Source organism: Falco biarmicus, chromosome 3, assembly GCF_023638135.1.
Source record: "Falco biarmicus isolate bFalBia1 chromosome 3, bFalBia1.pri, whole genome shotgun sequence".
Lineage (NCBI taxonomy): Eukaryota > Metazoa > Chordata > Aves > Falconiformes > Falconidae > Falco > Falco biarmicus.
The window spans coordinates 69,694,198-69,720,946 of NC_079290.1; the positions used below are offsets into that span (position 1 = coordinate 69,694,198).

Here is a 26,749-nt window from a genome sequence, read left to right on the forward strand (position 1 = left end):
TGTATGTTCTTGTACAGCATTGATTTGTATCTATTCCAGAACTACTTTCAGGAGTAGTATTTCTTCCTTCAGTTGGTCCCCAAATACCTCTAAATTCAGAACTCTTCTTCCTGAGTGTTTTGTTGCTTGGTCCTGGGAAATTTTTCAGGATGTCAATAATTACTTTTATTAAAACACTATGAAGTGTGTCATGGTATGGTAAATTCTTTTATCTTTCTTACCTAGTAAAAAATACTTACAGTTTCAAAAAAAGTTGCAGTTTTTTTTAGATAGCTGTTTCTTTGTACATTTCATAGTTCCGTTGGGTTTTTTTGGGGGTTTTTTTTGGTTTTTTTGTAGGGCATGGAAGTGGCATTGCTTTTGCTTCAGTTTCTTGAGGCTTGTTTTTCGTGTGTTCTCATCAAGTGTAGTGGGAATACCAGTTTTTCCATAAAGGTGCTTTTAAAATGAATTTGAAAATAGAAATTAGCAGCCCTCTTATCACCGTAGAGCTTTGCATTGCTGTTCTTCAGGCTACTTTTTTTTTATTTTGTCATTTCAATAAAAGAGTTATTGAGGTGCAAGGTTCAGCTTATTGAATTTTTTTTTCTTTTAATCTTGGTAGTTCTAGGAGAGAGAATAATATACAAATTGCAGCATTAGGTTTGGTGAGAAGTTACAATCTGACAATGCTTTCAAAATTTGTTTACATGTATTAGTTTTTGCTCTATGGTGTAAGCAATAGCATACAAATAGGTTTTTTTCTTCTATTGATAACAGTATTCTGCTGTGAAAAGTGTCTTTTGGGAAAATTTCTGCTTAAACTTAACATATCACAGTTTTTGATACACTGTAATTCTGAACGTTCTTTAAGCATTGCTTTTTGGCCTTTGATGCTGTGATCATCTGACACGGGTTTGTTTCTACCCTGTTTTCATAATCTTCACCCTTTTTGTCCACTAAAGGCAAACTGCACAGAAATAGTAAAATTGCTGCCCTTAATTTAATTACTGGTACTTGTGGTTTCATTTTTTTCCACATAACATTGATTATTTTTTTTATATATTAGAAGGCTTAGAGGGGTTGATAAAAGGGCATCTCTGATAGCATTGAAAACCCCTGCAATCTGAGCTGTATTTCCCTGGCTCTGAATCATTGATACTGTCATTTCATTCATTCATTTAGAAAAGGAGGTGATTAAGATCTGATATTTCAGAAGAACAAAACTGAAAAATAAATCTAGGTCTTTATACTGGAAATGTGAATAAAAATGTTTATTTTTTACTTTGCAGTTTGCCTTTGAGAGGCTCTACTTTACTATTATCTAAAGAGTGGGAATATGTGGAGGAGATCCAAAGTAGGAGAAAATGGGGTTACTTTATCAGAAACTGGAGTTCTCCTATTGGGTCATCTCCTCCACTCACCCGCCATCCTCCCCACTGAGCTTTGCATCCTTGTGATCGGCTTCCAGTGTAGTTAAGGGAGCGTGGTACCAACGTGGATAAAGGGAGATGGGTCAACCTGTTTGACACATGCATGCTTACGTACAAGAAATTCAAAATTTCAATGGCTCTAAGGTAATTTTGGCACTTTGAAGAAACTTCAAGCAGTGTTTTTCTGTGGAGGAGATTTTCCAATAGAATTCCAGCTCATGGTAAGTAACCCTATTATGCATATTACATAGATGCCAGAAACATTTGTGTATTTTGACACTCAACAGTGAAGAGTATAAAATGAGTATTGTTGTATGGTAATACCGCTTAATCTCTTTCAAAGGTAGTCTTCAAAAAAGGTGTGGTGTTATTCAGAGTCCAATTCCATGTATTTTCTAGGTTTGTGACTGTTTAATTTCTGGCAGGTTTTACTGTGAATGACAGCTACAATCAACAGTCTCAATTTCCAGCTGTACAACAACTGCAGGATTCAAGCACACTTGAATCTCAGGCTCTTTCAACCAGTTACCATCCACCATCCGCAATTCTTCAGGTTCCAAATACAGACACTATTAATGTAGTAAGTACTGCCAGAAGGCAAAATTCATTGTTCTGTGTTCAGTGATGAGTTTCTTTGAATTATTTCATTGATGATTAGATAAACTGAGCAGTCGGAAAAGGTTCATGATTTCTTTCTAGATTGCTTGTGTTTAACAACTGGAAAATAAAAAGGTGAGTGGAGGATAAGTGACCTGGCCACATGTTTCTAAAAAAAAGTTGTACTTTTTGATGCTTGAAAAAGGATCTAATGCTATACAGTTGGATTAAGTCTAAAACAAAGAAAAGGACCTAATGTTATAAAACACTTCTACATTATTGCACTGTATTCTGTCCTAAGTCTTTAATTTCTATGGATATAGATATAATTAAGCAGTAAAAATAACATCACAAACATGTAGTGATGATTCATGGAGCTTGCATATTGTAATGTATGATGTGGTTTTGTGGTTCTCATCTGGTTAAATTTGTAAAAGAGTTTAATTGCTAAAAATAAAGTTTAAATATAACTTCTTATGATGGTAGCAGTACCTAGAATGAAGACTATCTGTAGTAATGTGTTTACCATGATGACCTGCATCATTATTGTCCCTTCATGCTTGTTTGCAAAGGGCCAGTGTCGGTCAGAGAACTGAGGTGGGTTTTAGGATCTGGAAGAGTTTGAGTGATTTCAGCATACAGGCTTTGGAGTTTTCTTCTCTTCAAATCTTAAAACATGTTGTCATTCTCAAGGATTTTTCTGTGGTTGTTTTTGGTTAGAGGAAAAAGCTGTTCAAGAAGTAGTGAAGTCTGTCGGCAACATTGCATCTTGCTACTCAGTGTGGGGCCCATACTGTTTAAAATGGCTGCTTTAGTATTAAGTTTAACCCTTCAAACACCAACAAAATACACAAGACTCACATGTTTTTGTCTAGATTCACAGGGAAGTGGAAGTGCAGCACGTTGTCTGCTTATTCTGATTCAGCAGGTGCACACTTTGCTGCTTTCTTTCTCACTATGAAAGAGTGAGGTATCAATTGCACTCTTAATTTCTGGTCAAAAATATATGAAATGATAAAACTGATTACTTGTGTTGTCTAGAAATGCTGTAATCTTTTTCTTGCCTATTTGTGTGACTGTTTCAGTACTGTGTTATTGAAATTTACTTGAGACTTTGATTTCTAGACTACTCGCTTGATACAAGATCAGTCATCACAAGAAGAACTTGAATTGCATACCCAGCGGCCTCATTTTCTTGAGGATAATGAAGATCAAAGCAGACGTTCGTATAGGTTGGTTATACTTTTAGGTTCTGTCACAGAACTTCCTGAATCTTTTACAGCTAACAGCTAGTAATTATATGCAACTAATGAAAACCATTTTCTTCTAATAGATGTGAATATTGCAACAAGGGTTTTAAGAAATCCAGCCATTTGAAACAGCACATACGATCACATACTGGTGAGAAACCTTATAAATGCCAACTCTGTGGCCGTGGCTTTGTTTCCTCAGGAGTTCTTAAGTCACATGAGAAGACTCATACAGGTAATAGAGTATACCAGTTCAATATTAGCTTAACTCATGCTTGGGTTTCATAAATGTCTTGTGTAAGTCAATTTAAACAAATGGCATGCTACTTATTTGTTTCTGTTACTTTAAGGAGTTAAAGCATTCAGCTGTAGCATTTGCAATACCTCCTTCACAACTAATGGCAGCCTTACCAGGCACATGGCAACTCACATGAGCATGAAGCCTTACAAGTGCCCATTCTGTGATGAAAGCTTTCGAACAACTGTTCACTGCAAAAAACATATGAAAAAACATCAGGCAGTCTCAGCTGTAGCAGCAGCTACTGAAACAGGAGGGGGAGGTAAATTATTTCGTTTTTACTCTTCTAGTCATTACAACATAGCAAGTACAGATGTTTCAGTGGATTACATGAATGCTGTAAGAGTAATGTTATAAATTAGCCTTCCAGCATGCATGATGTCTGATGTCCAGAGCTGCTGAAATTGCTCTGTTATCTAAATTGTTTAAAGAAATCAGTTTTTCAGGAGCCTGTCCAGTATATTAAAGGTATTGTATGTTACATAGTTAGTGTGTCACTAAAATAGAACATTTTTTGTCCTAAATTACTTTTATCTGTATTTAATGATTGTAAAAATAATAATTATAAATACAGCTTTATTTAAAAGGATTGCAGACATGAGTAGTTAGACCTCTGAAAGAGATTTAAATCCAAGCATGTGAGGTAGTGGCCATGGGTTTAATAATAAACCCTTCTATTTTTGTGATTTCAGCTGACAGATTATTTAAAATAAACAGACATATGTAATAGTTTTTGGTGTTTTTTTTTAATAGTTGCATGTGTTGAAGATGATGATGAAAACTCTGAAAGAACTTCCAGGAAATCTCGTCCTGGTGTCATAACTTTTACAGAAGAAGAAACAGCAGAACTGGCAAAGATTAGGCCTCGAGAAAGTGCCACTGTCTCAGAAAAAGTTCTTGTCCAGTCTGCTGCGGAGAAAGACAGAATTAGCGAGATCAAAGATAAGCAAGCAGAACTGGAAGCGGAGCCCAAATATGCCAACTGTTGTAGTTATTGCCCCAAAAGCTTTAAAAAACCCAGTGATTTAGTCAGGTAAGGAATGTGAAAATTTTGCAATTTTCTAAATTGTTCACCAGAAACTTAGCAGTAAGAGTTTCGTATAATTTTTTTATGTCTAAGCTAAAGTTTGACTCATATTTACATACATTTTTTATTTTTCAGAACAGTTTAAAAATGTGTCAAAATATTAGATATCCTGAATGTGACTAAACCAGCCTTTTCATATTTCTTTCCCTGTGGTATTATATTTATTATTATGAAGTTTTAGAATAAATTATATTTTTCTTCCTGTAGGACTTGCATATAAAAACCAGTTTGAAAAAAAGGCAAATGCTTAAATTGTCTTCTTTACTAGTTCTGCTTAATTTAATACAAGTACTCAATTATTCTAAAATCAGTAAGATACAAAATAAATATTTCTACATACTGACATAAAAGTAGAAATTCACATATACATGTATTCTGGAATTCTTAGGCATGTTCGTATCCATACTGGAGAGAAGCCGTATAAGTGTGAAGAATGTGGAAAGAGTTTCACTGTAAAATCCACTCTGGATTGCCATGTTAAAACGCACACAGGTCAGTAAGATTTTGAATGTCTTAGTTCAAACTAAGTTCAAACTGACTGTTTTAACTAAAGGTTTTGCAAGGAATGGTATGTTTCATTATGATCTGAAGAATGGCGTTATGAATGAAAGTGCTAGGTGAAATTTGGTACTTACAGCATCATCAGATGAATCACATTACCATATTTTGAATAAACCATATCATTACAGCCTTCTGTATTTAGGCTTATAAAGCCTAAAGTCATAGTCGTAGCTCATGGGAAAAACTATGTCTATATCTATAATATTTTAATTTCAAACCTGCTGTAGCATTTCAAGGGTAGAATGATTTTCCTGAATGAGACAGGTGGAGTTGGAGGATTTTATAGAATTAAGTTAAAGAAAAAAAAAAGATAAACATTAGTTTGTGCTGCGAAGTTGATTGAAAAATAAGAGTACAGAAGATTCAAGCATTCAGGTATTTTAATCATGCAAGTTGAATATAAACCTAATTTCTGTAATATTTAGATTTTTATAGTCATTTTCTTTGTATCCCTGAAAGAGGTCTGATTTTAATAGCAGTATTTTTAAATACCAATTCTGTGTAAATTAAAAAACTTTATATGTATCTCTCTCATGCTAGTTTTCTTCTTACCATCGACCTTCTGTAATAAACCCAGCCCTAAACTAATTGATTTCTAAAACTGGCTACAGTTTTGCTGAGGTGCATTATAAGCTTTTTTCAAAAATGCAAAAAAAAAAGCTTATATTTAGTGTATTTATACTTTCTACTGTTTAGTAAGAAATACTACTCTTGTGTGTTACACCAAATCCCTGTGTAAATTTAGTAACTTGTCTCAGACAGTAGCAGGTGCTAAGGGTAATGAAAAGAGCAAAGCAGGATTTGATTATGGTCCTCTAGGTTCAAGCAGTCTGCAAGTTCTGGGACTCTGAACTAGAGATTGTATCTTTTTGCTCACTGCCTTTAATGGAATATTTTACATTAGTTTTAGCCAATTGCTTTCTGAACCCAGAAAAACTGGCTGAAAACAAATGGTCCAGTACATCCAGTAGTAATAAGATCATTGATTCAAATCTGGTTTTCAGCATGCCATCTGATGATTTTGTTCCTAAGCCCACTAGTTCTTTTGTTTGAGAAATAATAAGAAATTTTTCCCCTTTTTCCTTTTTTCAAGCTTTTGCTGATTTTTACAAACGTTTTAATAATACAAAACATAACTTTGTAAATTATTGTTTTCATATCCGTAACAGATTCTTCCAAGCTGTTTTTCATTCTCTCTTTCATGTTATTTATAGTGCAAGTTTGACCAGCTTGAGTCCTCACTCAAGTGCTTAAAGAACTCTCTTGTCGACTTCCAGCCTTGTGAAAATTGTCCATGTAGTCCTACTTTTTGGTTTTAGCCTCAGAACTATTTTTCTTTAATTTATGAAAGGACTCTGCCCTTTCATCCTGTGACAGCAGTGTTTTCTGAGATCCTTTTTCTAAAAAAACTGTAAAACTCCAAAAGTCCAGACACAGTCTTGTTAGTGAAAATCTGGCCTCCTTCAAAGACCTCTGACAGATTTGTGAAGTGTAATTTTCTCTACAAATGCCACATCAACATTCCTGTGTTACAATTAATTTGAAACTATGGGTTTTTTTCCATTCTGCGTTGTAATTGGGACAGCTCGTGTTGGATGATCATGAAGTTTAAGTGGTGTGTAGCTTCTGCATTTGAGCTTGGATCCCTTTTCAGAGGGCTGTTTTTTAATCTGTGGGCAACACCTACAGCTAGTCATTCGTTGGTTATATGATGAGCCATGCTTATTTAACTGAACAATAAAAAAAACTATTAGTGTGATTGTCTGGAACTTCCCTAACAACAATTGAGTTTGAAAAGCTACTCTGCTCTTCATCTGTAAAAGAAAGTTGCCTGGATAGGAATCTGCCTGACTTTATCTGCAAAAAAACATTGATGCAAAGAATTAGTTTGGGGTTTTACTGGAGCTTCTATTGTATCACCACTTTTCAGACCAGCAGTTGGGCTGGAAGTTTTTCAGAGCTGAACGCTTAGTTTCTGTATCCTGATACAGCATACAGTGGGATAAATGAAGTCACGCATTTTGTTGCTTTTCTAATTTCCTGTATATATGACAGGTCTTGTTAACATTTAACTTGGGTAGCCAGTAGTATGCATAGAAGCGATGACAATTTGGCATTTGCCATTCCTGTATGATTCCTCATCCCGATTCGTGATCATCTTCCCTCCAGGTTTCTCTTGTGGCCACTACCTCCCTGTCCATGGATAGCTTTATGTTCTGGTTCATCCAGAACATATTTTTTTATTATTATTACTATTATTATACAAATTATTTTATATTATTTTATTTTTATTCTTATTATACATTTCTATATATTGTATAATTTTAATATAATTTGTATGTATATAATATATACTATACGTGCATATAATTTTTGTTATAGAAATTATTTTAAAAATAAAATACTATACAAAAAATTATACAAGAAGCCCAAGAGTCACATCATAGTCTGATTGAATATTTTAATGTTCTGTTTAAACAGGACTTCAGATGTTCAGTGTTTTCTTCCCTGCTTATTTTTTATTTTAACTTCCCCCTCTATCTCTCCCTCCTTTCTCCCGATGGTTTTTGGTTTGTTTTTTTTTTAGTGGGAAAGACTGTCCGATGGTTTTCTTTGTGGTACTCTGAATGTGGTAGACAGCTTTGCTTCAGTCCAGATCCCCATTGTCGGACTGGCTCATGTTATTCTTGGGCTTCTCTCTATTATTTGAAACAGAACATTGTAAGAGGTTTACTTAGTTTTGTTGAACAAAAAGTGACAACAATGTTAGGGTTCTGTAATCTTAAATCTGTAATCGGAAACAGGTTGAATTGTAATTCAGGAATTTGATGAGAGACACTTCCGTGTAAATGGAAACTAGAACTCATTAGCAGGAATCATAGGCACACATTGGTTTTATGACTTCTTTACCAACTATAAATGACTAACATCACTGGAATATAATAGTGCGTTCTGATGTGGAAGTTGTCAGCTTTGTTTTGGGGTTGATCTAATGGTTTGCCAGGTAAAAAGGATAGCATAGTCATATTTACTACTTTTTTTTTTTTAATTATTTTTCCGTCACAGCAATAGAGAAGCCTTGATTTTATTCTTTGGTAAGGCAGCTATGTAAAATACATTGATTTCTTTCCCTTGTTTAGCTAGGAAGGAATATTGTGCTGGAAGACCTGCGAATTTCAGGAGCTCTAGTAGATTTTCAGATGCAGTGGCATCTTTTCTGCCAGATGTTTACATTGTGCTTTTTGTGAATTGTACAATTGTGCATATGGTTAAATGAAATAAACTCCATAGTTAACTGTTGTTATTTGTAGTACTTTAAAAATTCTAGTTGAGACCAAAGATTTTTTTCAAATATTACGGAATCTGAAAGGAGAGAAAAGAAAGAGGACTGTCTAGACCAAATTTTTGGACCTCTAGATTACTTTGAGGTTTTTGATACTCTGTTTTACAATATTATGTCACTTATAAATTTTATTTGTTTTCTACTTGTAATCCATTAATACTAGTCAGTATTGAGGTAAAGGCTGAAACAGAAGAATAATGCTGCTGGAATTAAAAAGGAAATTAAAAAAAAAAAAGGGAATTAGTGACTAGGTAAGGAGAAGCCAAATGCTGAAGAGGTCAAGATGAAACTTCTAATTCTGCAATTTTATGAGCTGTGTAGTTGAAACAACTTGATTAGTCAGGAAGGTGAGATGATGTGGAGGACAGAGACATCAATGTGACCAAATTAAGATTCTGCATGAAAGTTTTAACCAGCACATCAAGTTTTAGAAATGTGAGAAAATTAAGACACCCTTCACTGAGATCCTTAATTCTTTAGAAAATCAGCCAAAATTATAAAGAAAAAGTCTAGCTATTTCAGATTTATTCTGTTCGCATTAGTTTAGAATCTGTATTTTTTTGAATTGTTGGTACAATGCTGTTGATTTTTAGAGGTTCTATCACTTACTATTCTGTTTTTGAAACTTTTCCAGGCCAGAAGCTCTTCAGTTGTCATGTATGCAGTAATTCTTTTTCTACAAAAGGGAGTCTGAAAGTCCACATGCGTCTGCATACAGGAGCAAAACCCTTTAAATGTCCACACTGTGATTTACGATTTCGTACTTCAGGGCGCAGAAAAACCCACATACAGTGTCATTATAAACCAGAGACAAAGAAGGTTAGGAAACCTGTCTCCCGTACTTCAGCTGAGGGATTACAACCAGTCAGTCTTCTTAATTCATCCTCTACAGACCCGAATGTTTTCATCATGAATAACTCTGTTTTGACGAGTCAGTTTGATCAAAATTTACTTCAACAAGGACTTGTGGGCCAGGCTATCCTGCCTGCTTCAGTGTCAGGTAAAAATGGATGACTTTTTGGTGGTGGTGTTGAGATCAAGTACTGAACTTTGCTTTCTATTAGAGTTCAGAAAATTATGCCAAACACTACTTCCAAACAGGTAAGAGTTGTGCTGAATTCATGATTCAATGCACAGTGGTGACATAAATAGAACTGTATTTATTTAAGAATGAAAGGGAAAATACATGCAGTTCACTTAAAAGATCTCTTCAGTTCTGCTGTGGTGTTACACTGCAGAAAGGAAGAAAATAACAAGTAGCTGGAGTACTTGTGTTCTTTTTGGTAATACTCCGTTGCCTTTCCTTAAAATGAGAGAAGCAAAACAATTATTCTGTAAGCTTTCGAATCCTTAAGATTTATTTTGTATTCAAGCATTAGATTATAGAGCAAAGAAAAGTTTATCTACATTAGTTATTTGCATGAATAATGAAGATTAAGTGATATGCTGTACATGTGTAGTTAAAAGTCCAAAATAAAAAGAAGAAAACACACACTCCCAAAAAACAAAAGAAGAAAAATCTTTAGGGATGCAAAAAAACCTACTACTGTAGGCATGTATGTTAAAAAATTAAATGTCTAGGATATGAAGTCTTACTGATTGACAGTGGCTACAGCTGCATTAGAACATTAAATGTGCCATAGACCATTCTTTGACTCCAAGGCCAGCTGGCACAGAATACCCAACAAGCTTCATGCTGCAAGAAAATGACCTTTTGAGGATGATCCTCGCAACTTCTAAATTGCTTTCAGGAATTGTTTGTGTAAGTGCTAGCTGGCCTCTGGTGAAGTTGGAACAGGGACAGTTTTAAGAGCAGAACAGTGTTCAGGTGTCTGAAAATGTTCCCTGGTACTGTTAAATGTACTGCTTAAGTTGTGGGCCTTGGACTGTCTGTCTGTCACTTCTGAAAGTAAGACTTTGATTTTCTGTGCTGCTTTGGCGCTTCTTTCAGTACATATCTGTGATTCTGAAAGTATGCTTACCAATTCACAGTAATGTATCAGTCTCATTAACTGTAGCCTTTCCAGTTTATCTCATTTGACCTAAACTGTTGCCCAAAACCATTGTTCAGAAGATACTAGTAAATTTTGACAGGCACAGTGAAGTGATAAATTCGTGATTAAAAGCTATCTGATGTTTGGTTGGTTTTTTGAGTAAACTCAATGAAAAGGAGTCTTTAGCATGTTTAGATGTCCTAGAAAGAGGCAGGAACCTTCTTAAATTGAGATTAGTGATGCGAATTTTGCTCAGAGCAGGTATTTCTTGGGTGCGTTGTAAAGCAGACTTATACTAAAGGATTTTGTAGAGGGAAAGATAGATAGCTTTAAAACATCAGCCAGAGGAAACTGGTTGGTCATACTGAGAATGTTTGGAGAAAAAGGTGCGTCAAACACAAGGTGTCTTGGTCTGTTCAACTTTTGACATTAGGAGTTTTCTAAGTTCTGAAGGTTTCAGATTGCATACGCTAATGTACCTTTATTTCCATTCACATGAGTACATAGGATGACCTTTGACACCTCGAACAGTGTTTGTGCTGTACAAAAATGTGGCAGGAGCTTTCATGTTCAGAGTCAGAAGGTACATATCACGTGTGAGTGCTACTTTTACGTAGGCGTGGCACACTCTCCAAGGAAATTTATATCAATTTCTCCAGGTTTCCAAAGCTACTCTGGAGTAGTGGTTCTTTTGTAACATGCTAGCTGATGCTTAAATAATAACAATCTCTAAATTACATAGCATTTTTGAAGCTTTAAGATAGGCAATCATCTACTTCAAATTATTTTTCTTGGCATAAATGTGTGTGTGTATAGCTTTTGTATTTGATTATTTTTATAAATTAAATAATCTGAAAGAGGCAGTCAGTAATGATAAAGAAAAACATTATAATATAACTGTTTTCTTTGGTAGCTGGAGGTGACTTAACTGTGTCCTTGACAGATGGTAGCTTGGCCACTCTTGAAGGAATACAGTTACAACTTGCTGCTAATCTGGTTGGACAAAATGTTCAAATTTCTGGAATAGATGCCACCAGTATTAACAACATAACATTACAGGTAGGTTGCTCGGAGTTGCTTGCTTTTAATTTTATAGAGTCACTTTGAGGGCTGAAGGAAGTTTAAGGAGCATACCTAATTCTGGAAGAGTTCCTTTGAGTTGAACAAGGCGTGCTGCAATACCATAATGTATCAGTTGTGCTATGTTAGAAGACTTCTAGAATAGCTGCAGTGGGTTTTTTTCTGGTTTGGTTTCTTTGTTTTTCAGTTTTTTCAGGTTTTTTTCACCCCTCTGGGATTTTGGCAGATTGCTTTAAAATCTTTTTTTTTTTTTTTCTTTTAATTACATTTTGTCTTTTCACTTCAAAAGCATTTTAGGCTCCCCCCCACCCCCGAAACAAACCAACCCACCCAAGTTATTGCACGAAAAGTTCTTTTGCTTAGCATAACGCACTTGCATCATTTAGCAAGCTTTTAATATTTAGAATAATGATTTAAATTCCTGTTGAGCTTATAAAATGAATGACAGGAAAAGATGAGGTGATTACATTTAAAAATTTATATTTTAAATTATGTGAAAGAATGATTTTCATGAACTTGGTTGTGTTTGATCAGTTTCACAGAATCATAGCGGTTGGAGGTTGCACTGGAGGTCGCCAGGTGCAACCTCAAGGTCAGGGAAGAGACAGTGTTATATTAGGTTGCTCAGAGTCTCTACTCAAGAAGTTTTCAGTGTAAAACAAAGAAAACTGTATTTTATTTTTGTTTCTCCCAATCTCCGAATATCCCTGAGAGTAAAATGCCTATCTTAAACTATCAAGAACATCTGTTTGACTGTGAATTGGGACCTTAATGAGCCCTAGGAGCAGAAAAAATAGATAATTTCTGATACCAGTTTTCTCTCTGCTCCATGCCTTTTCACTTTCAAAGACCTGAAGGCAGTGGTTAGAGTTACATGCAGCAATAAGACAGTACAGACAGTGTGGGTACCCGGTGCCCAGCACGCTTATATGTGACTATGATCACGATTCCCCAAACATTTTGCTGAGGGGAGGGAGGGAAGAAACCACAGGTGAAGCTGTTTACGTAGTGACTTTCAAGACTGGCTATATACAGACACTTGAAAAATAAATCTAAGTTTAAAATGGTTGATTATAAAGTTTACATATTATATAGACTCTGTATGCAATAAATATGAATTCCAGGTCTATGTTAAGAATATTGACTTAACCTGTATTTGTTAAATTCAGATTGAAAACTTGCTTTTCAGATCGATCCAAGTATTCTACAGCAGAGTAATTTACTTGCTCAGCAGCTAACTGGAGATCCCAATATGGCTCCGCAGAATCCTTCCCTCCAGGCAACGGAAAATGCAGTGCCAGCTAATGTGGTTATTCAGCCTATATCAGGCCTGTCGTTGCAGCCCACAGTAACATCATCTGCTAACATGACGATAGGATCCCTATCTGAGCAAGAGTCTGTGCTGACAACCAACGCTAGTGGTAAGCAGCGTCGACAGTTTTATTGTGCTTTGAATTTCTTAGTTATGGTATTACCACAGTGAGAAAATCCCACTACCCTCACTCCTGCTAAATACCTCATTTAATAAAATAAACATACTGGTTTTCGTATGAGCAGCTTCAGCAAGTTTTCCAACTTTGTGTTAACTGGTTTTGAATATAATTTTTTCAGAAGTTGGAGTATATAATGAAAATATTGAAGAATGTTTATAGTCATTAGCCTACAGAGGAATAAATTGCATACAAAACCAATTTATTCTTAAGATGTTAGAACTTGTACTCTAATCTTGGCTACATTTTTTATAGTAGTTCAGAAAATAATATATTAATTGCTTTAAAAAGTTGCATCTTACTGTTGTGTTGTATTATAAAGAAAGGATCTTAATGGAAATTTTTTTGTTCTACCCACTTACATTTAGGCGCGCAGGACATCTCTCAAGTCATGACTTCACAGGGTATGGTATCATCTTCAAATGGACAACATGAGATAATGTTGACCATAAATAATTCCAGTTTGAGTCAAGTTCTAGCTCATGCTTCGGGTTCTACTACTACAAGCTCGTCAGGAAGTCCTCAAGAAATCACTCTTACCATATCTGGTTGGTAATTTTAATGATCTTTAATGGTACCAGATCTCCATTTTATAAGGTAGCTATGAAGTAGCATTTGAGGATAATTTCACAGTCCACAGCTTTCCTGTGAGGTGTTTTTTATATTCATCAGCTTTAAAGGATACCCCCAAATCTTTTGAAAACCAAATATATTTGCTTTGAGGACATATGTTAGATTGATTCCTATGTTATTCACAGCCTTGGGTCAACAGATTATCTCTGTGACAAAGCCCATATAACCAGTTCTTATTTCTTTGCTGCACCTCACTTGAAGCAGTGCAACTCCTGGGTAGCACTGGGATGGGAAGAAGCAGGACAGGTATTGGGGATGAGTTTGTTTCATCTAGTTTTCTTTAAATGCCTGTGGACCAATGTTCTAATAGATGTTTTGATCACTCTTTGAGGTGTACTATTCAATCTCTGTAATATGTAGTTAATAGTTTAGGTCTTCCTGAATAAATTTAGACTGACTTTTTTACTATGTCTAAGAGGCTGATCCTATATATACTATACATATCTTTCTATTTCCCCCCAAGACCGTTTGTATTTTGTATCGTGACGTTTCTTTAATAAATTCAGTATAATATTTAGTGCGTTCCTCTTTTCTTTCTTTTTTCTTTCTTTTCCTTTTCTCTTTTTCTGTTCTCTTTTTCCATTTTCTGTAACATTGTTTAGTTATTTTAAATGTCATGACAATGATGTCTGTGTGAAGGTGTCAGGGTCTCCCACCTATGTTTTTCTGCTTGTTAATGGATGTTCACTCATCTAAGAAAAATGGAGTATAGATGTCCAACAACTGAGAGAATGTGCTTTCTGTTTCTGGTTGTTCTATGCTTATTAACCGTTCCACAAAATTATCACCATGTGAAGTTGTGTTTTTACGAAAGAGCACGTTCAATGCACTTCGTTATCCATACAGTGGATTGAAAAAATTACAATTTAACCATTAGCCATTAGGTTGCTAGTTTTTTATAGTTTCATGAAGTTGGTGCCTTGAATCTAGATAAGTAAGATCCATATTTTTCTAATATTAATACAGATATTCTCTACTTGTTAGTATCTAGACATGCATAATCACATCTGTATAAAAAACTTGTCGAACCTCTGCATAAAAATCTGCATCTGTAGAAATTAATTTTGTGGTTTGGTTGTATTTTCTACTTCTGTTATTTTAGGATCACTTGTTTATAGTTCTAAGTACAGTAGCAGAATAACGTTGAGACATTTCCAGTTATAACAGGATTAATTTCTATTCAGGTCAAGATCTTATTCAGCATAATTCTGGAAGCAGCGATCTGAATAGTGGCTTAAGGCTGACAGCGCCAACCATCAACAGTCAGACTACAGGTGCTACATTGACCATAAGCAATGACCAGCTTCTTTCTCAGGGCACTTCACTAAATGCTGCAGGTATGCATACAGTGATTTTCTAATTAAAAATAATAAAAAATAAATATTTAAATTTTAATATAAAATTTTATTTTAAAAATAAATATTAGACCAGGTTAACTTAATACAAAATGGTATAATCTTACACATTGTGATTCTGGAACTACATGGCTTTGTGTGTTTTCTCACTAGGTTTAAATTTTTATGCCAGTTTAAATGAACTTTGCGTAGCAAGAAGAAAAAGAAAACAAAAAGACTTACCTAAAATTAGTACTTTGAGGCAGTTACAGCAATATTGAAGGACAATTTCTATAAATTAGAGGATGAAGAAACCTAACACATTTGCTGCAGACAAATCATAAAATATCCTTCATACCAAATTGCTCTAGTATTCAAATTTTGAGATTTTATGTATATGAGTTTCTACTTATATCTGTTTATATATACATGCAAACATATATGCATATATATAGTTGGTCATACTTGCAACCTGCTGTGCTGGTTAATAGGTTGCACTTATTGGTTGCAGCAGGTTGTGTTAATACAGACATTACTAACATGTAAGTAATTTTCTTTACTCATATGCATGCTTACATTTTTTCTACCTTCCTTTTCCTTTGTCCATTGCCTTTCATAGCTTTCTTTAGTTTGCATATACATCAATAAAGCAAATCTGCTTTAATGTCGTACAGGGGGAAGCCTGTCCCAGAGTATGCTGTAGGATTTGGAGTTTAAGGCGTGCTTTTGTATAATGAATTAGTAAATGAAGTAGTAAAAACAGACAATTGTATTATACCGTCTCTGTCATCTTCTCAGGTTTATCATAAACTGAAATCAGTGAGGCCTCTAGTCTCATGTTGGAGAATCTATAATATACTATTATGCAGCTGTTACATCAAACTGTTAGGAAATACCTATTAATAATAAACTGGCCTTTTTTGCTATTACGGATTATCAACCACATTGCAAGGATAGGGTGACAGTGCTGGGTTGCAGTTACCAGATTTTTGTTTTACTGCTGTGAGTCAAAGTGTATTTCATTGAGAATTCTGAAAGTGTTAAGACTACAGAAACGTGTAACCTGAAAATTCTTCAAGTGTCTTTTTTGGCAGTGGGTCATTTCCCACGCACCATGTTACAAAATTACGGCTTTGCAGTGTGATGTCCATCAAGTTACATTTAAGTGTAATATATCCTACTTTTATCGTCTGACAATCTGACAACTTTTGACATGTGATAGCTGTTTAACTGATTTATTTCTTTCCAAAATAGAAAGGACTAGCAAGTGAGAAATAGAAATTAAGTTCAAATAAAATGTTTGCAGCTAAGAGTTCATGTATGTAACAGATTATTTGGTTTTTTACTATTTTGCATATATTCCAGAACTTAATACAACAGGTGGAACAAACCTTCCTTCAACAACACCCATATCTCAGTCTACAGTTTCTGCCCAGAATTTGGTAATGTCTTCATCAGGAGTTGGAGGAGATGGTAGTGTCACCTTGACTCTTGCTGACACTCAGGGAATGTTGTCTGGTGGTCTTGATGCAGTTACACTTAATATCACTTCACAGGTAAGAAATGCTTTTCTGAACTGATGAATAAACTAATGTTACTGTCTTACAGAGCAGGAACTAGAGATTTTGCTTAGGAAATATTCTTGTCCTGTAAATACCTAGTAATTGAAAATTCAGTTAACTTTCCTTCTTTCTGCCAGCATTGTGTGCATACTGGCATGTAGAAACATAAACTATTGAAACAGAAATATGGGTAAATTTTGCAGGATTTTGGGTTTTTTTTGCAATGAATAGATCTGTTCTGCTGTTTCAAATGATTGAGATCAGTTTTTAGTGACAAACTGTACTTCTTCATCACTATTCAGTAGTACAGCTTAGTGTTCCTAAACTTTTTATTGTTTACTATGATTAATTTTTCTGTTCCTCCTTGTGAACATAAGAGTTGAAGAGCAGATGCAACAACTCCTTTCACAGCAAATAACAGGATAGAATCTATATTAAACTGGCAGTTTTTAACAATAGGTAGTGTTATAAGAAATTTTATAATAGCAGCGCTGTATGGACTATCATCTTCCCAGTAGCTTTAGCATTAGTTTCATTTTTATTGTAATATAAGATTTTTGTGGTGTCATCAAGAGCCAAAGACATGTTTACAAGTGGAATGTATAGAGTGGGGAGGAAAAAAAAAAAAATAATATTAAAAGACTAGAAAGTGAAAATTTAGGGTCATCGTGTGATTGGTATTTCAGTGTAGATTTTACCTGTGAAAACTTGAGCTATTCTACTTTCTTGGCTTAACTAGGTTTAAGTTGTTTTTTACTTACCTTCTGATCTGAATTACGGAATGTGTAAATGCATATAAATGAAAGAGTACTATTTATCTAGCGTATGGTGTGATTAAACCTGGTGAGGCAAAGTCTGTAAGGATGCTTATACGCTTTCCTCTGCAGTTTTGCTCCTGGTAGGGTAGGAAGTGTCTTAAATAGTTCTTATGACACAGTTGTGATTTCTGGCATCACAGAGTAACAAAGCAACGTGATTTCATTTCAGATGTAATAAATCAAGCAATTACATTTGGCAGTGTTGATGTTTATTAATAAAGATGCTATGTCTGATATTAAGGCAGGCATAAATAAAAATGAAACATTGTTTTGGGCACTATGTGAACACAGTCTGTGTTGCAGGAATAGTGATGAACAGACATGTAGTATGTAAGGGCACTGCATTTCCTGGGGAAACCAAAAAGTCTTTAACAGTAATGTAGAAATAGTAGCAGTATGATTTTAGTAATTGTCTATCTTTAATGAATTTGTACCTTGATTTGATGTAGTTTGGAAGTAGGTTTAACCAACGAGATTTTTAAAAAAGGAAAATACTGTGGAAAGACCATGCAGGAAAGCAGAATATAGGTGTTAAAGAAAGTGTCGGCTGAAGAGACAAGGACAAGGGAAATCTGAAACATTTAGCAGTTGATGCAAGGCTGTGAAAAATAATCAAAACTGAATCTCTACTCTTACAGACTTCTAGGTGTTGTTACCCTTAAATTGTTAGACTTAAAATGGAAGGAAAAAAAGGAGAGGAAATTAACATTTGTTCAGATAGGATTCTGGAATGGTCTTTTTCAAGGAAAAAAAAAAGTAGTTTTGAGGTGTAAAAATAATATATGTAACTACAGTTAGCTGTTTAAATGTAGTTATTCTGCCCGTGTTTTTTTTTTTTTTTTTTTTTTTTTTTTTGTCCTTTCCCCTCTTTTGACAGGGTCAGCAGTTCCCTGCTATACTCACAGATTCCAGTCTTGCTAGCCAAAGTGGGTCAGGCTCACAGCAAGTCATACTGGTGAGCCATACACCCCATTCAGCATCTGCAAACTCTGACGAAATAACGTATCAGGTAGATACAATATATTTCTTTATCTTTTGTGGGTAATTTAATAAAAATATGGGACTGATTTCTCTATATCCTGAAGCAGGAAGGCTGATGTCCTTCCCAAATAAAGAGTATTGGGAAGAGGTTCGTTGTGACTTCCTAGTCACCCAGATTCCATTTTAAGTTTTGATTTAAAACCATTTTTTTGTATACAAAACAGAAGTGCAATTAATAATGTGTTTCTTCCTACAAATTACATAACCATTGTTTCAACACAGACTGCTCCAAAAATTTCCAAATAAGTTTGTAGTTAGATAATAAAAATAGACAAAGTTGAGACCTGTGTAAAAAAAAAAATAGCACCTATTGCTACACCTTTTCCATTCTCTTTTTATAATCAAACTGCTTTAATGGTGGTGCCATGTAAAGCCTTTTCAACTTCTTTTGTATTTGAATTTCAATAGAAACTTTTACATATGTAATACAGTATTAATGTTGGAAAAAGTAGTTCAGACTTCTCTTGTTGAAGGCAAATCGAATGTTTTCAACCAACCTGGTAATGCAAGTTCTAACATCAGAAAAATGGGTGAGGCAGATGGTGACCCACAACAAAGTGAAGAAGTGATGGACTGGACGGGCAAGCAAAGGGCAAGGTGTGGACAAGTTGTGGCTGATACGGGCACAAGAAACTTCAAAAATAAGGAGGACTGAAGGGAGGGGGCCCACCTCCGCTGCATGTGGGTTAATAAAGGTGCTGAGATGACAGCATAATAGAGGAAACTTAAACACTTCTTGGAAAACTTTTCACAGCTGGGTGTCTCTGAAGTGCTGGTACACTGTTGCATGCAGCATGGGGAACAAACAGAGGAATTAGAGGTCTGCATGCAGTTGCAGTGCTGCGATCTCACAGGAATCAGAGAGAGAAGGTGCTACAGCTCACACAACTGAAGTGCTGCCATTGCTTGATTCATGATCTTTAGGAAGGACAAATTGGCAAGACAGCAGTGGGAATTGTGGAGCTCTGCTTGGGTGGTGAGCCAACTGAGACCTTATGGGTAAGGATTAGCCAGCTGACCAGTGTGGGTGACGCTGTCATGAATACTAGCCATCTGCTACAGATTGCCTAATCAGGAATAGTAGGTGATGAGGATTTTATCTTCGTCTTGGGCAACCTGCCCTAGCTGACCCTTCTTGAGTAGAAGAGCTGGACTAGGTGATCTCAAGAGGTCCTTTCCAACCTAAACGAATCTGTGATTTCCAGTCCAAGGTTGATGTGGGTTCCTTCAACCTGCCGAAGATCTGCTGGAAGGGCAACAAGCAGGGCACAAGGAATCTGGGCAATTGATCGTACCTTCCTGACACAGATGACTGAGAAGCCAGCAAGCAAAGGTGTTCTTTTGGGCCTGATAATTGCAGACAAGGAAGAACTGATTGGGACTATGAAGGTCAGGGACGTACTTCGTTGCAGTGACCATGAGATTGTGGAGCTCCGGATCCAGGGGGAAGGAAGTAAGGCAAATAGCAGGGTCACAACCCTGGGCATCAGGAGAGCAGACTTGAGCCTGTGCAGGGACCGGTTTGTGTCGTGGGTTGGCCCTGGCTGGATGCCAGGTGTCCACCAAAGCTGCTTTATTACTTGCCCTCCTCAGCAGGGCCAGGGAGAGAAAACACAACACAAAAAGCTTGTGGGTAGAGATAAGGACAGGGAGAGATTATTCACCAATTAGTCACAGGCAAAACAAACTCTACTTGGGAAAATTAACTTATTAATCAGAGTAGGATAATGAAAAGTAAAAACTAAATCTTAAAAACACCTTCCCCCCCACCCCTCCCTTCTTTCTGGGCTTAACTTTACTCCCAATTTCTCTACCTCCTCCTTGCCAGCGGTGCAGGGAGGGAATGGGGGTTGAGCTCAGTGCATCACACATTGTCTGTCTCTGCCACTTCTTACTCCTCAGGGGAAGGACTCCTCACACTGTTCCCCTGCTCCAGCGTGGGGTCCCTCCCACGGGACACAGTCCTCCATGAACTTCTCCAACGTGAGTCCTTCCCATGGGCTGCAGTTCTTCACAAACTGCTCCAGCGTGGGTCCCTCCCACAGGGTGCAGCTCTTCAGGAACAGACTGCTCCAGGATGGGTTCCCCATGGGGTCACAGGTCCTGCCAGCAAACCTGCTGCAGCCTGGGCTCCTCTCTCCATGGGGTCCATAGCTCCTTCCAGGCCCCTGCTCCAGCATGGCCTTCCCAGGGGGTCACAGCCTCTTTCAGGCATCCCCCTGCTCTTGTGTGGGGTCCTCCAGGGACTGCAGGTGATATCTCCTCCACTGTGACCCCCATGGGCTGCAGGGGGACAGCCTGCCTCACCATGGCCTTCACCAGGGGCTGCAGGGGAATCTCTGGGAATCTGCAGGGGAGCACCTCTTCCTCCTCCTTCTGCACTGATGTTGGCGTCTGCAGAGTTGTTGCTGTCACATATTCTCACTCCTGTCTTGCACTGCAGTTGCTATTGCACAGTAATTTTTTCTCCTTAAATACACTATCCCAGAGGTGCTACCATGTTGACGATGGGCTTGGCCTTAGCCAGTGGCAGGTCTGTCTTGGAGCTGGCTGGCATAGCTCTGTTGGACTTTGGGGAACCTTCCAGCATCTTCTCACAGAAGCCACCCTTGTAGCCCTCCCTCTACCAAGATCTTGCCATGCAAACACAATACAGCTTGGAATAATCATATGGCAAGCAGACCTGGAGAGGAGGAGGACCAGGAGAGCTGGTTGATTTTAAGTGTTGTCCTCAAAGCTCAAAAATCATCAGTTCCAGCGTATAGGAAGTCAAAGGTGACAGGAGGCCAACATGGAGGAACAAGAAGCCCCTGACAAAATTCAGACAAAAAAGAACACATAAGTGGAAGCAGAATCAGGTGACCTTGAAGGAGTACAGAGACACCATTCAAGGAGATAGGGGTGAGTTTGGGAAAGCCCGGGCTGAAGTGGAGTTGAATCTGAAAGGGACATAAAATGTAACAAGACAGCCTTTTACAGGTATATCAGCAGCAAAGGGAAGATGAATTGGCCTGCTACTGATTGGTTCAGGGGATCTGATGACAGAAGATTTGGAAAAGGCTGATGTTCTGAGTCTCTTTTAGCTTAATTTTTACTGATAAGATTTGTCTTCTGCAATCCCGAAACAATTCTGAGTTTGTTTTGCCTGTGACTGAAATGATCAGTGGTAAAGGGTGGAGCATTGAATACGTACCCTCAATAGAGGAGGGTCATACACAAATCCATTGGTGATGGGTTACACTCGTGAGTGCTGAAGGGAGCTGGCTGCTGATGTCATGAGACCACTGTCTAGTATCTTTGAAAGGTCATGGAATTCCGGAGAGGTTCCTGAGGACTGGGAGAAAGCAAACTCCTCCCTTCAACAAAGGCAGGGTGGAGACTCTGGGGAAGTGCAAGTCGGTGACCCTCAGCTCAGTCACTGGGAGAGCGATAGAGCAAATAATTCTGGAAAGCATTTCCAAAACACAAGAAGATGATTAGGAGTAGTCAGCAGGGATTTCTGGAGGGAAAACCAAGCCTAACCGACCTGAAAGCCTTCCATAGTGAGATGACTGGCTTGGTGGATGAGGGTAACTGGATGTGTACTTGACTCTAGTAAGGTTTTTGACATTGTCTTCCATAACTTCCTCATAGACAAGCTGATGAAGTACGGGCTAGCTAAATGGAACAGTGTGGTGGCTTGAAAACTAGCTGAACTGCTGCTCTCAAAAGGGTTGTGATCTGTAGAACCAAGTCTGTCTCAAGGCCAGTTATTAGTGGTGTTCCTGCAGGCTCAAATACTGGGGCTAGTACTGCTCATTAATGTTCTTCATTAGCGAAGTGCATGATAGAGGAGTGATGTTTTGCAGGTTTACAGGTAATAGAAAACTGGAATGAGTCATTAACAGACTGAATGGATTGGCAGCCATGCAGAGGGACCTCTTCAGGCTGGAGAGCTGAACCAACAGGAACCTCATCAAGGATCAGCAAATGGGAGTGCAAAGTCCTGACCCTGGAGGACAACCCCATGCACTAGTACGAACTGAGGGCAGCAGGAAAGAAACTTTCCAAAGAAGGACCAGGGGGTACTGGTGGACAGGTAGTTGACCATGAGCCAGCAGTGCGGCAAAGGAGGCCAGCACCATCCTGAGATGCATTAAGAAGAGTGTTGCCAGCTGGTCAAGAGGGTTGATCCTCTCCTCTTCTCAGTAAGAACACATCATGTGGAATGCTTTGTCTGGTCCCAGGCCCCCTGGTATGAGAGGTACGGGTATACAGGACTGAGTGCAGTGGAGGTCTACAAAGTTGATTATGGGATTGGAGTATCCAACACAGGAGGAGCGGCTGAGGGAGCTGGGACTCTTTGGCGTGGAAGAGAGCAGGCTCTGGGTTGGGGGTTCTTAACAATGTGCATAAATGCCTGACGGAAAGGAGTAAAGCAGATAGAGCCAGGCTATTCTCAGCAATACTCAGTGAAAGGACAGGAGGCAATGGGCACAAATTAAAATAATTCCGTCAGAGCACAAAGAAACCCTGTTTTGTCATGAGGGTGGTTGAACCCTGGAAAAGGTTGTCTAGAGAGGTTGTAGTGTCTCCATCCTTGATAACATTCAAAACATGTCTGGACACGGCTGTAGGGACGTTGGGTTAGACAATCCCAAGCCATCCCTTCCAACTTCAACTATTCTGTGTTTCTAATAACATCTTGTGCGTACGATTTTTACATTTGTATATGCTTATGAGTGTGAGTTCTTAACAATTTTAGTGTTCAAATACGCTGAAGACGGATGTTTTAAAACTTGAACATACTTTCTTACTCTTCTGGAGTTAATAATAGCTTTTTGTGTCTTTCAGTATATAAGCTTTCATAAATCAGGGTGCCATTTCATAAGGCTTATTATAATGTCACTTGTGAAGTATGACTGTCTGAGTAGCACTATTATAATAACTCAAAATGTAATCTAATGTTAAACTAGTTTTCTGTCATTCCCTGTAATGTGCATTGTATTTAATCACTGTGACTACATTGATTGACTTTTCAATGTTTCATCTTTTTCCTGAGAGTTTCCAGCTAGCTGGAAACACACACACACACATCCACTCACAGGACTTCTTGTCATTTCTTCCATGTTTTATATAGCATCTTTGCTTTCTAGCATGGATAATATCCTACTAGGTTCTGTATCTCTTCAAGTTTAGTTCATCCTGAATAATTCATTGAGAGTACTACTGCTTTTATCTTTTCTTCATCTTCATTTTGCTTTCTGTAAGTTACTGTATTTAAGCTTCTTATCTATCTATAAAGTTGAAAGCATTTTGTGTTATTTTATTTGAATAGAACAAATCAAAAATGCAGCACAACCTCATCCAAATTTATCAGCTTTTCATTGTGTTTCAGTACTTCTGTAAGTTTGTTTTGGTAGCTCAGAGCTTTACTTCCTTATGAAAATCAGAGTACCTAATGAAGAAATTAAACAAATAGTTGGTATTCTTCCCCTGTAAAATCAGAGAGACTTTCTTTTTTGTCTGAAGTGTTTTTGGCTTTGAATTTTGTTTGGCTGAGGAATGTGAGACGCTCAGGAATATAAATAAACTGAATATAGGACAATACTGATACAAACACATTCTGTTTATAACACATAAATTAATTTGGTCATAGTTATTGTAGTCTTTCTGTGTTCTTAAAATCCATGAGTCATTCTGAAGAGCAATGAAATACAAGTTCGTATTTAGATACAACTTCTTTTGTATAGCTAAGTTGCTTGCAAGTGCTGTCCAAAAATAGGTCACGTTGAGGTAGATTTTGAAAAATAAACCACTGCTGTGCATGTGCCTATGAAATTATTTGATAGTGTTTTTGTAAATTGTTGTAGGTGACAGAGGTTTCTCCTAATGTGACAAAAAGCAGTCAAGCGGAAAAAGAAGGTCGTGTCCACCAGTGTTTTGAGTGTAGTCAGACCTTTTCTTCAGCCACCATGTTGATGCACCATAGTAAAGAGGTTCATGGCAAGGAAAGAATACATGTTTGCCATGTCTGCAATAAAGCTTTTAAGCGGGCAACGCATCTCAAGGTATTTGGTAATAACAGTTGATTGTTCTGTTAACTCCTCTGTTAACTCCTTCATTTGTTTTGGACTTTTTGCGATATTACTGAAAGGTACTATTAATTGCTTTACCTTTCCTTTCCTTTTTCAGTGTGGGACATGCATCTGAGAGAGAGAGTCTAAGTGATAATGTATACACAGATAGAGAGCTCTTTCCTAAAGCATGGATCGGATTTTAATGCATATATTGACTACAGAATGAAAAATGTGAATTCCTGTTGTGCAAATAATAGTGCCAGAAAAAGATTTCCCTTACTTTATTTGTTTATATGTGTCACTGCTAATCTCGATTTCCAGATAAGCTTTTGGAGTCATAGGAAGCTATTTGCTTTGCACTGTGTCATTTGATTTTCTTGGATGCTTTGTCTTGTTAGCTTGTCATCTGCAGAGGAAGCATTTGTTTTAAAATATCCTTATACTACTGCTTTTGTCTAGTGGCATTTTCTATGTAGCTTTCTCTAGATTATGAACAACCTGTTACTTCCAGGTCTCTGGTGTGTTTAAGTTCTAATTATAGAATGTTCCTCTTAGGAATACTGGGCTATACTAGATGAGTGGTATGTCCAGGCCAGCATTCCTATCTCAGAGAGATACTAAAAGGCAGTGATTTGAAGAAGTGCTTTATGAAAAGAGCAAACATATAACTTGCCCAGAATTTTGCCAGCTTCCCAGAATTTATAGCAGGAAGTTTCTGGAGCCAAAACCAATGTCTTTATATTAAATAGATCCTAGGAGAACTTTTCTTTCACTTTAGTATCATGTTTTAAGGAAATATATCCTGTCTGTGAAGTTTACTCCCATGGGAGTGATCATGTGTGTCAGCCAGACTATTGGTCCTTGGGGAAACTCTCATAAAATGTGGTGGTGTGAGACTCAGTCTCTGGTTTAGGAGATGTCTTCCAGAAAAGAAAAAAAAATACAGTATTGAGACTTGTTTTCCTTAAGTAATGATAAAAAAGCCACAAATGCCAGTCTCTCTTCAGTTTATTTTCCTAGAACTGGCTGGTGTTACATTTTTTTCATAATTAAATCTTGGCTTCGGTTATATACTGGGCCCAAATTAAAGATATGATGAGGTAACTTCTTACCCTGGCATGGCTTTCAGATTATTACCCGTTGTTGCTTTTTCACACAGGCAGCAGTGAAGTTGCAATAAGAAGTGCAAGGGCAACCTAAAGAGACTTCAGGACCTTGGGATGACTGGTTAAGGAATCAAGAGCACAAGTAGTGTTCTCTATCCTCCCAGTTGCAGGGAATGATGAGGCAAGAAACAGGAAGAGCCAGGAGATCATAACTGTCTCTGAGATTGGTGTCACCAGCAACATTGTGGGGTTTTTGATCACAGGTTAGTCTACGAGACACCAGGCCTGCTAGCAACAGATGGGTTACACCTGTCTCAAAGTGGGAAAAGGATCTTTGCACAAGGAGTTAGCGGAGCTCATTGAAAGAGCTTTAAACTAGATTTGAAGGGGGAAAAGGATAAACCCACACTTACTAGAGATATGCCTGAGGGCAGCATGCCGATGTTTGAGGGCTGGTGTGCTAGTGAGGTCCTTCGGTGTTCTCCATATGTGCTGAGTACACTGGAGCACATTTCAAATGTCCCTATACTAATGTGCGCAGCTCCCTAGCTGTCTCAGGGGAGGTAGAAGATGGAGATCCATGTGGCAGCAAGGACACAAGGGTTGTTGATGTGTCCAAAACCATGGAAGCACCTCTGTACCATCATATAGGAATTAGGGTTTCTTGTCCCAGAAAGGTGGCAGGATCAATAGCAGAACTGAAGTGCATCTACACCAATGCATACAGCATGGGAAACAAACAGGAGCTGGAACCCATTGTGCAGCAGGAAGATGCGACATAGTTGCCATCACAGAAACATGGTGGGTGACTTGCACAACTGGAGTGCTGCAATGGATGGCTATAAACTCTTCAGAAGGGACAGGCAAGGAAGGAGAGGCAGTGGGGTAGCCCTGTATGTGAGGGAGTGTTTTGACTGTCCAGAGCTTGGTGGTGGGAATGAAAGGCTCGAGTTCAACTTACTCATCAGTGGCCTGGATGAAGGAACAGAGCATGCCCACAACAAGTTTCCTGATGATAGAAAACTGTGAGGACTGGCTGGTACACCAGAAGGCTATGCTGCCACTCAGCCAGACCTGGACAGGC

General features: G+C 37.6%; 1 protein-coding gene across 8 annotated transcripts in view; it reads left to right on the top strand.

Annotated features, from left to right (window-relative positions):
* Positions 1 to 26,749, top strand: part of ZNF236 (zinc finger protein 236) — a 93,071-nt gene that overhangs the window by 53,858 nt on the left and 12,464 nt on the right. For 4 of the 8 annotated variants that reach the window (XM_056331026.1, XM_056331028.1, XM_056331031.1 and 1 more), the window contains exons 17-30: positions 1,838 to 1,992; positions 3,135 to 3,241; positions 3,343 to 3,494; positions 3,610 to 3,819; positions 4,311 to 4,590; positions 5,033 to 5,136; positions 9,183 to 9,548; positions 11,456 to 11,601; positions 12,812 to 13,043; positions 13,481 to 13,660; positions 14,930 to 15,082; positions 16,445 to 16,635; positions 18,337 to 18,468; positions 24,353 to 24,550. In XM_056331026.1, coding sequence (XP_056187001.1) covers positions 1,838 to 1,992; positions 3,135 to 3,241; positions 3,343 to 3,494; positions 3,610 to 3,819; positions 4,311 to 4,590; positions 5,033 to 5,136; positions 9,183 to 9,548; positions 11,456 to 11,601; positions 12,812 to 13,043; positions 13,481 to 13,660; positions 14,930 to 15,082; positions 16,445 to 16,635; positions 18,337 to 18,468; positions 24,353 to 24,550 — 2,606 coding nt within the window. Of the gene's footprint in view, positions 1 to 1,837; positions 1,993 to 3,134; positions 3,242 to 3,342; positions 3,495 to 3,609; positions 3,820 to 4,310; positions 4,591 to 5,032; positions 5,137 to 9,182; positions 9,549 to 11,455; positions 11,602 to 12,811; positions 13,044 to 13,480; positions 13,661 to 14,929; positions 15,083 to 16,444; positions 16,636 to 18,336; positions 18,469 to 22,348; positions 24,323 to 24,352; positions 24,558 to 26,749 lie in introns of those variants that run through there. The other 4 variants (XR_008820668.1, XM_056331027.1, XM_056331032.1 and 1 more) reach the window with 4 other exon arrangements.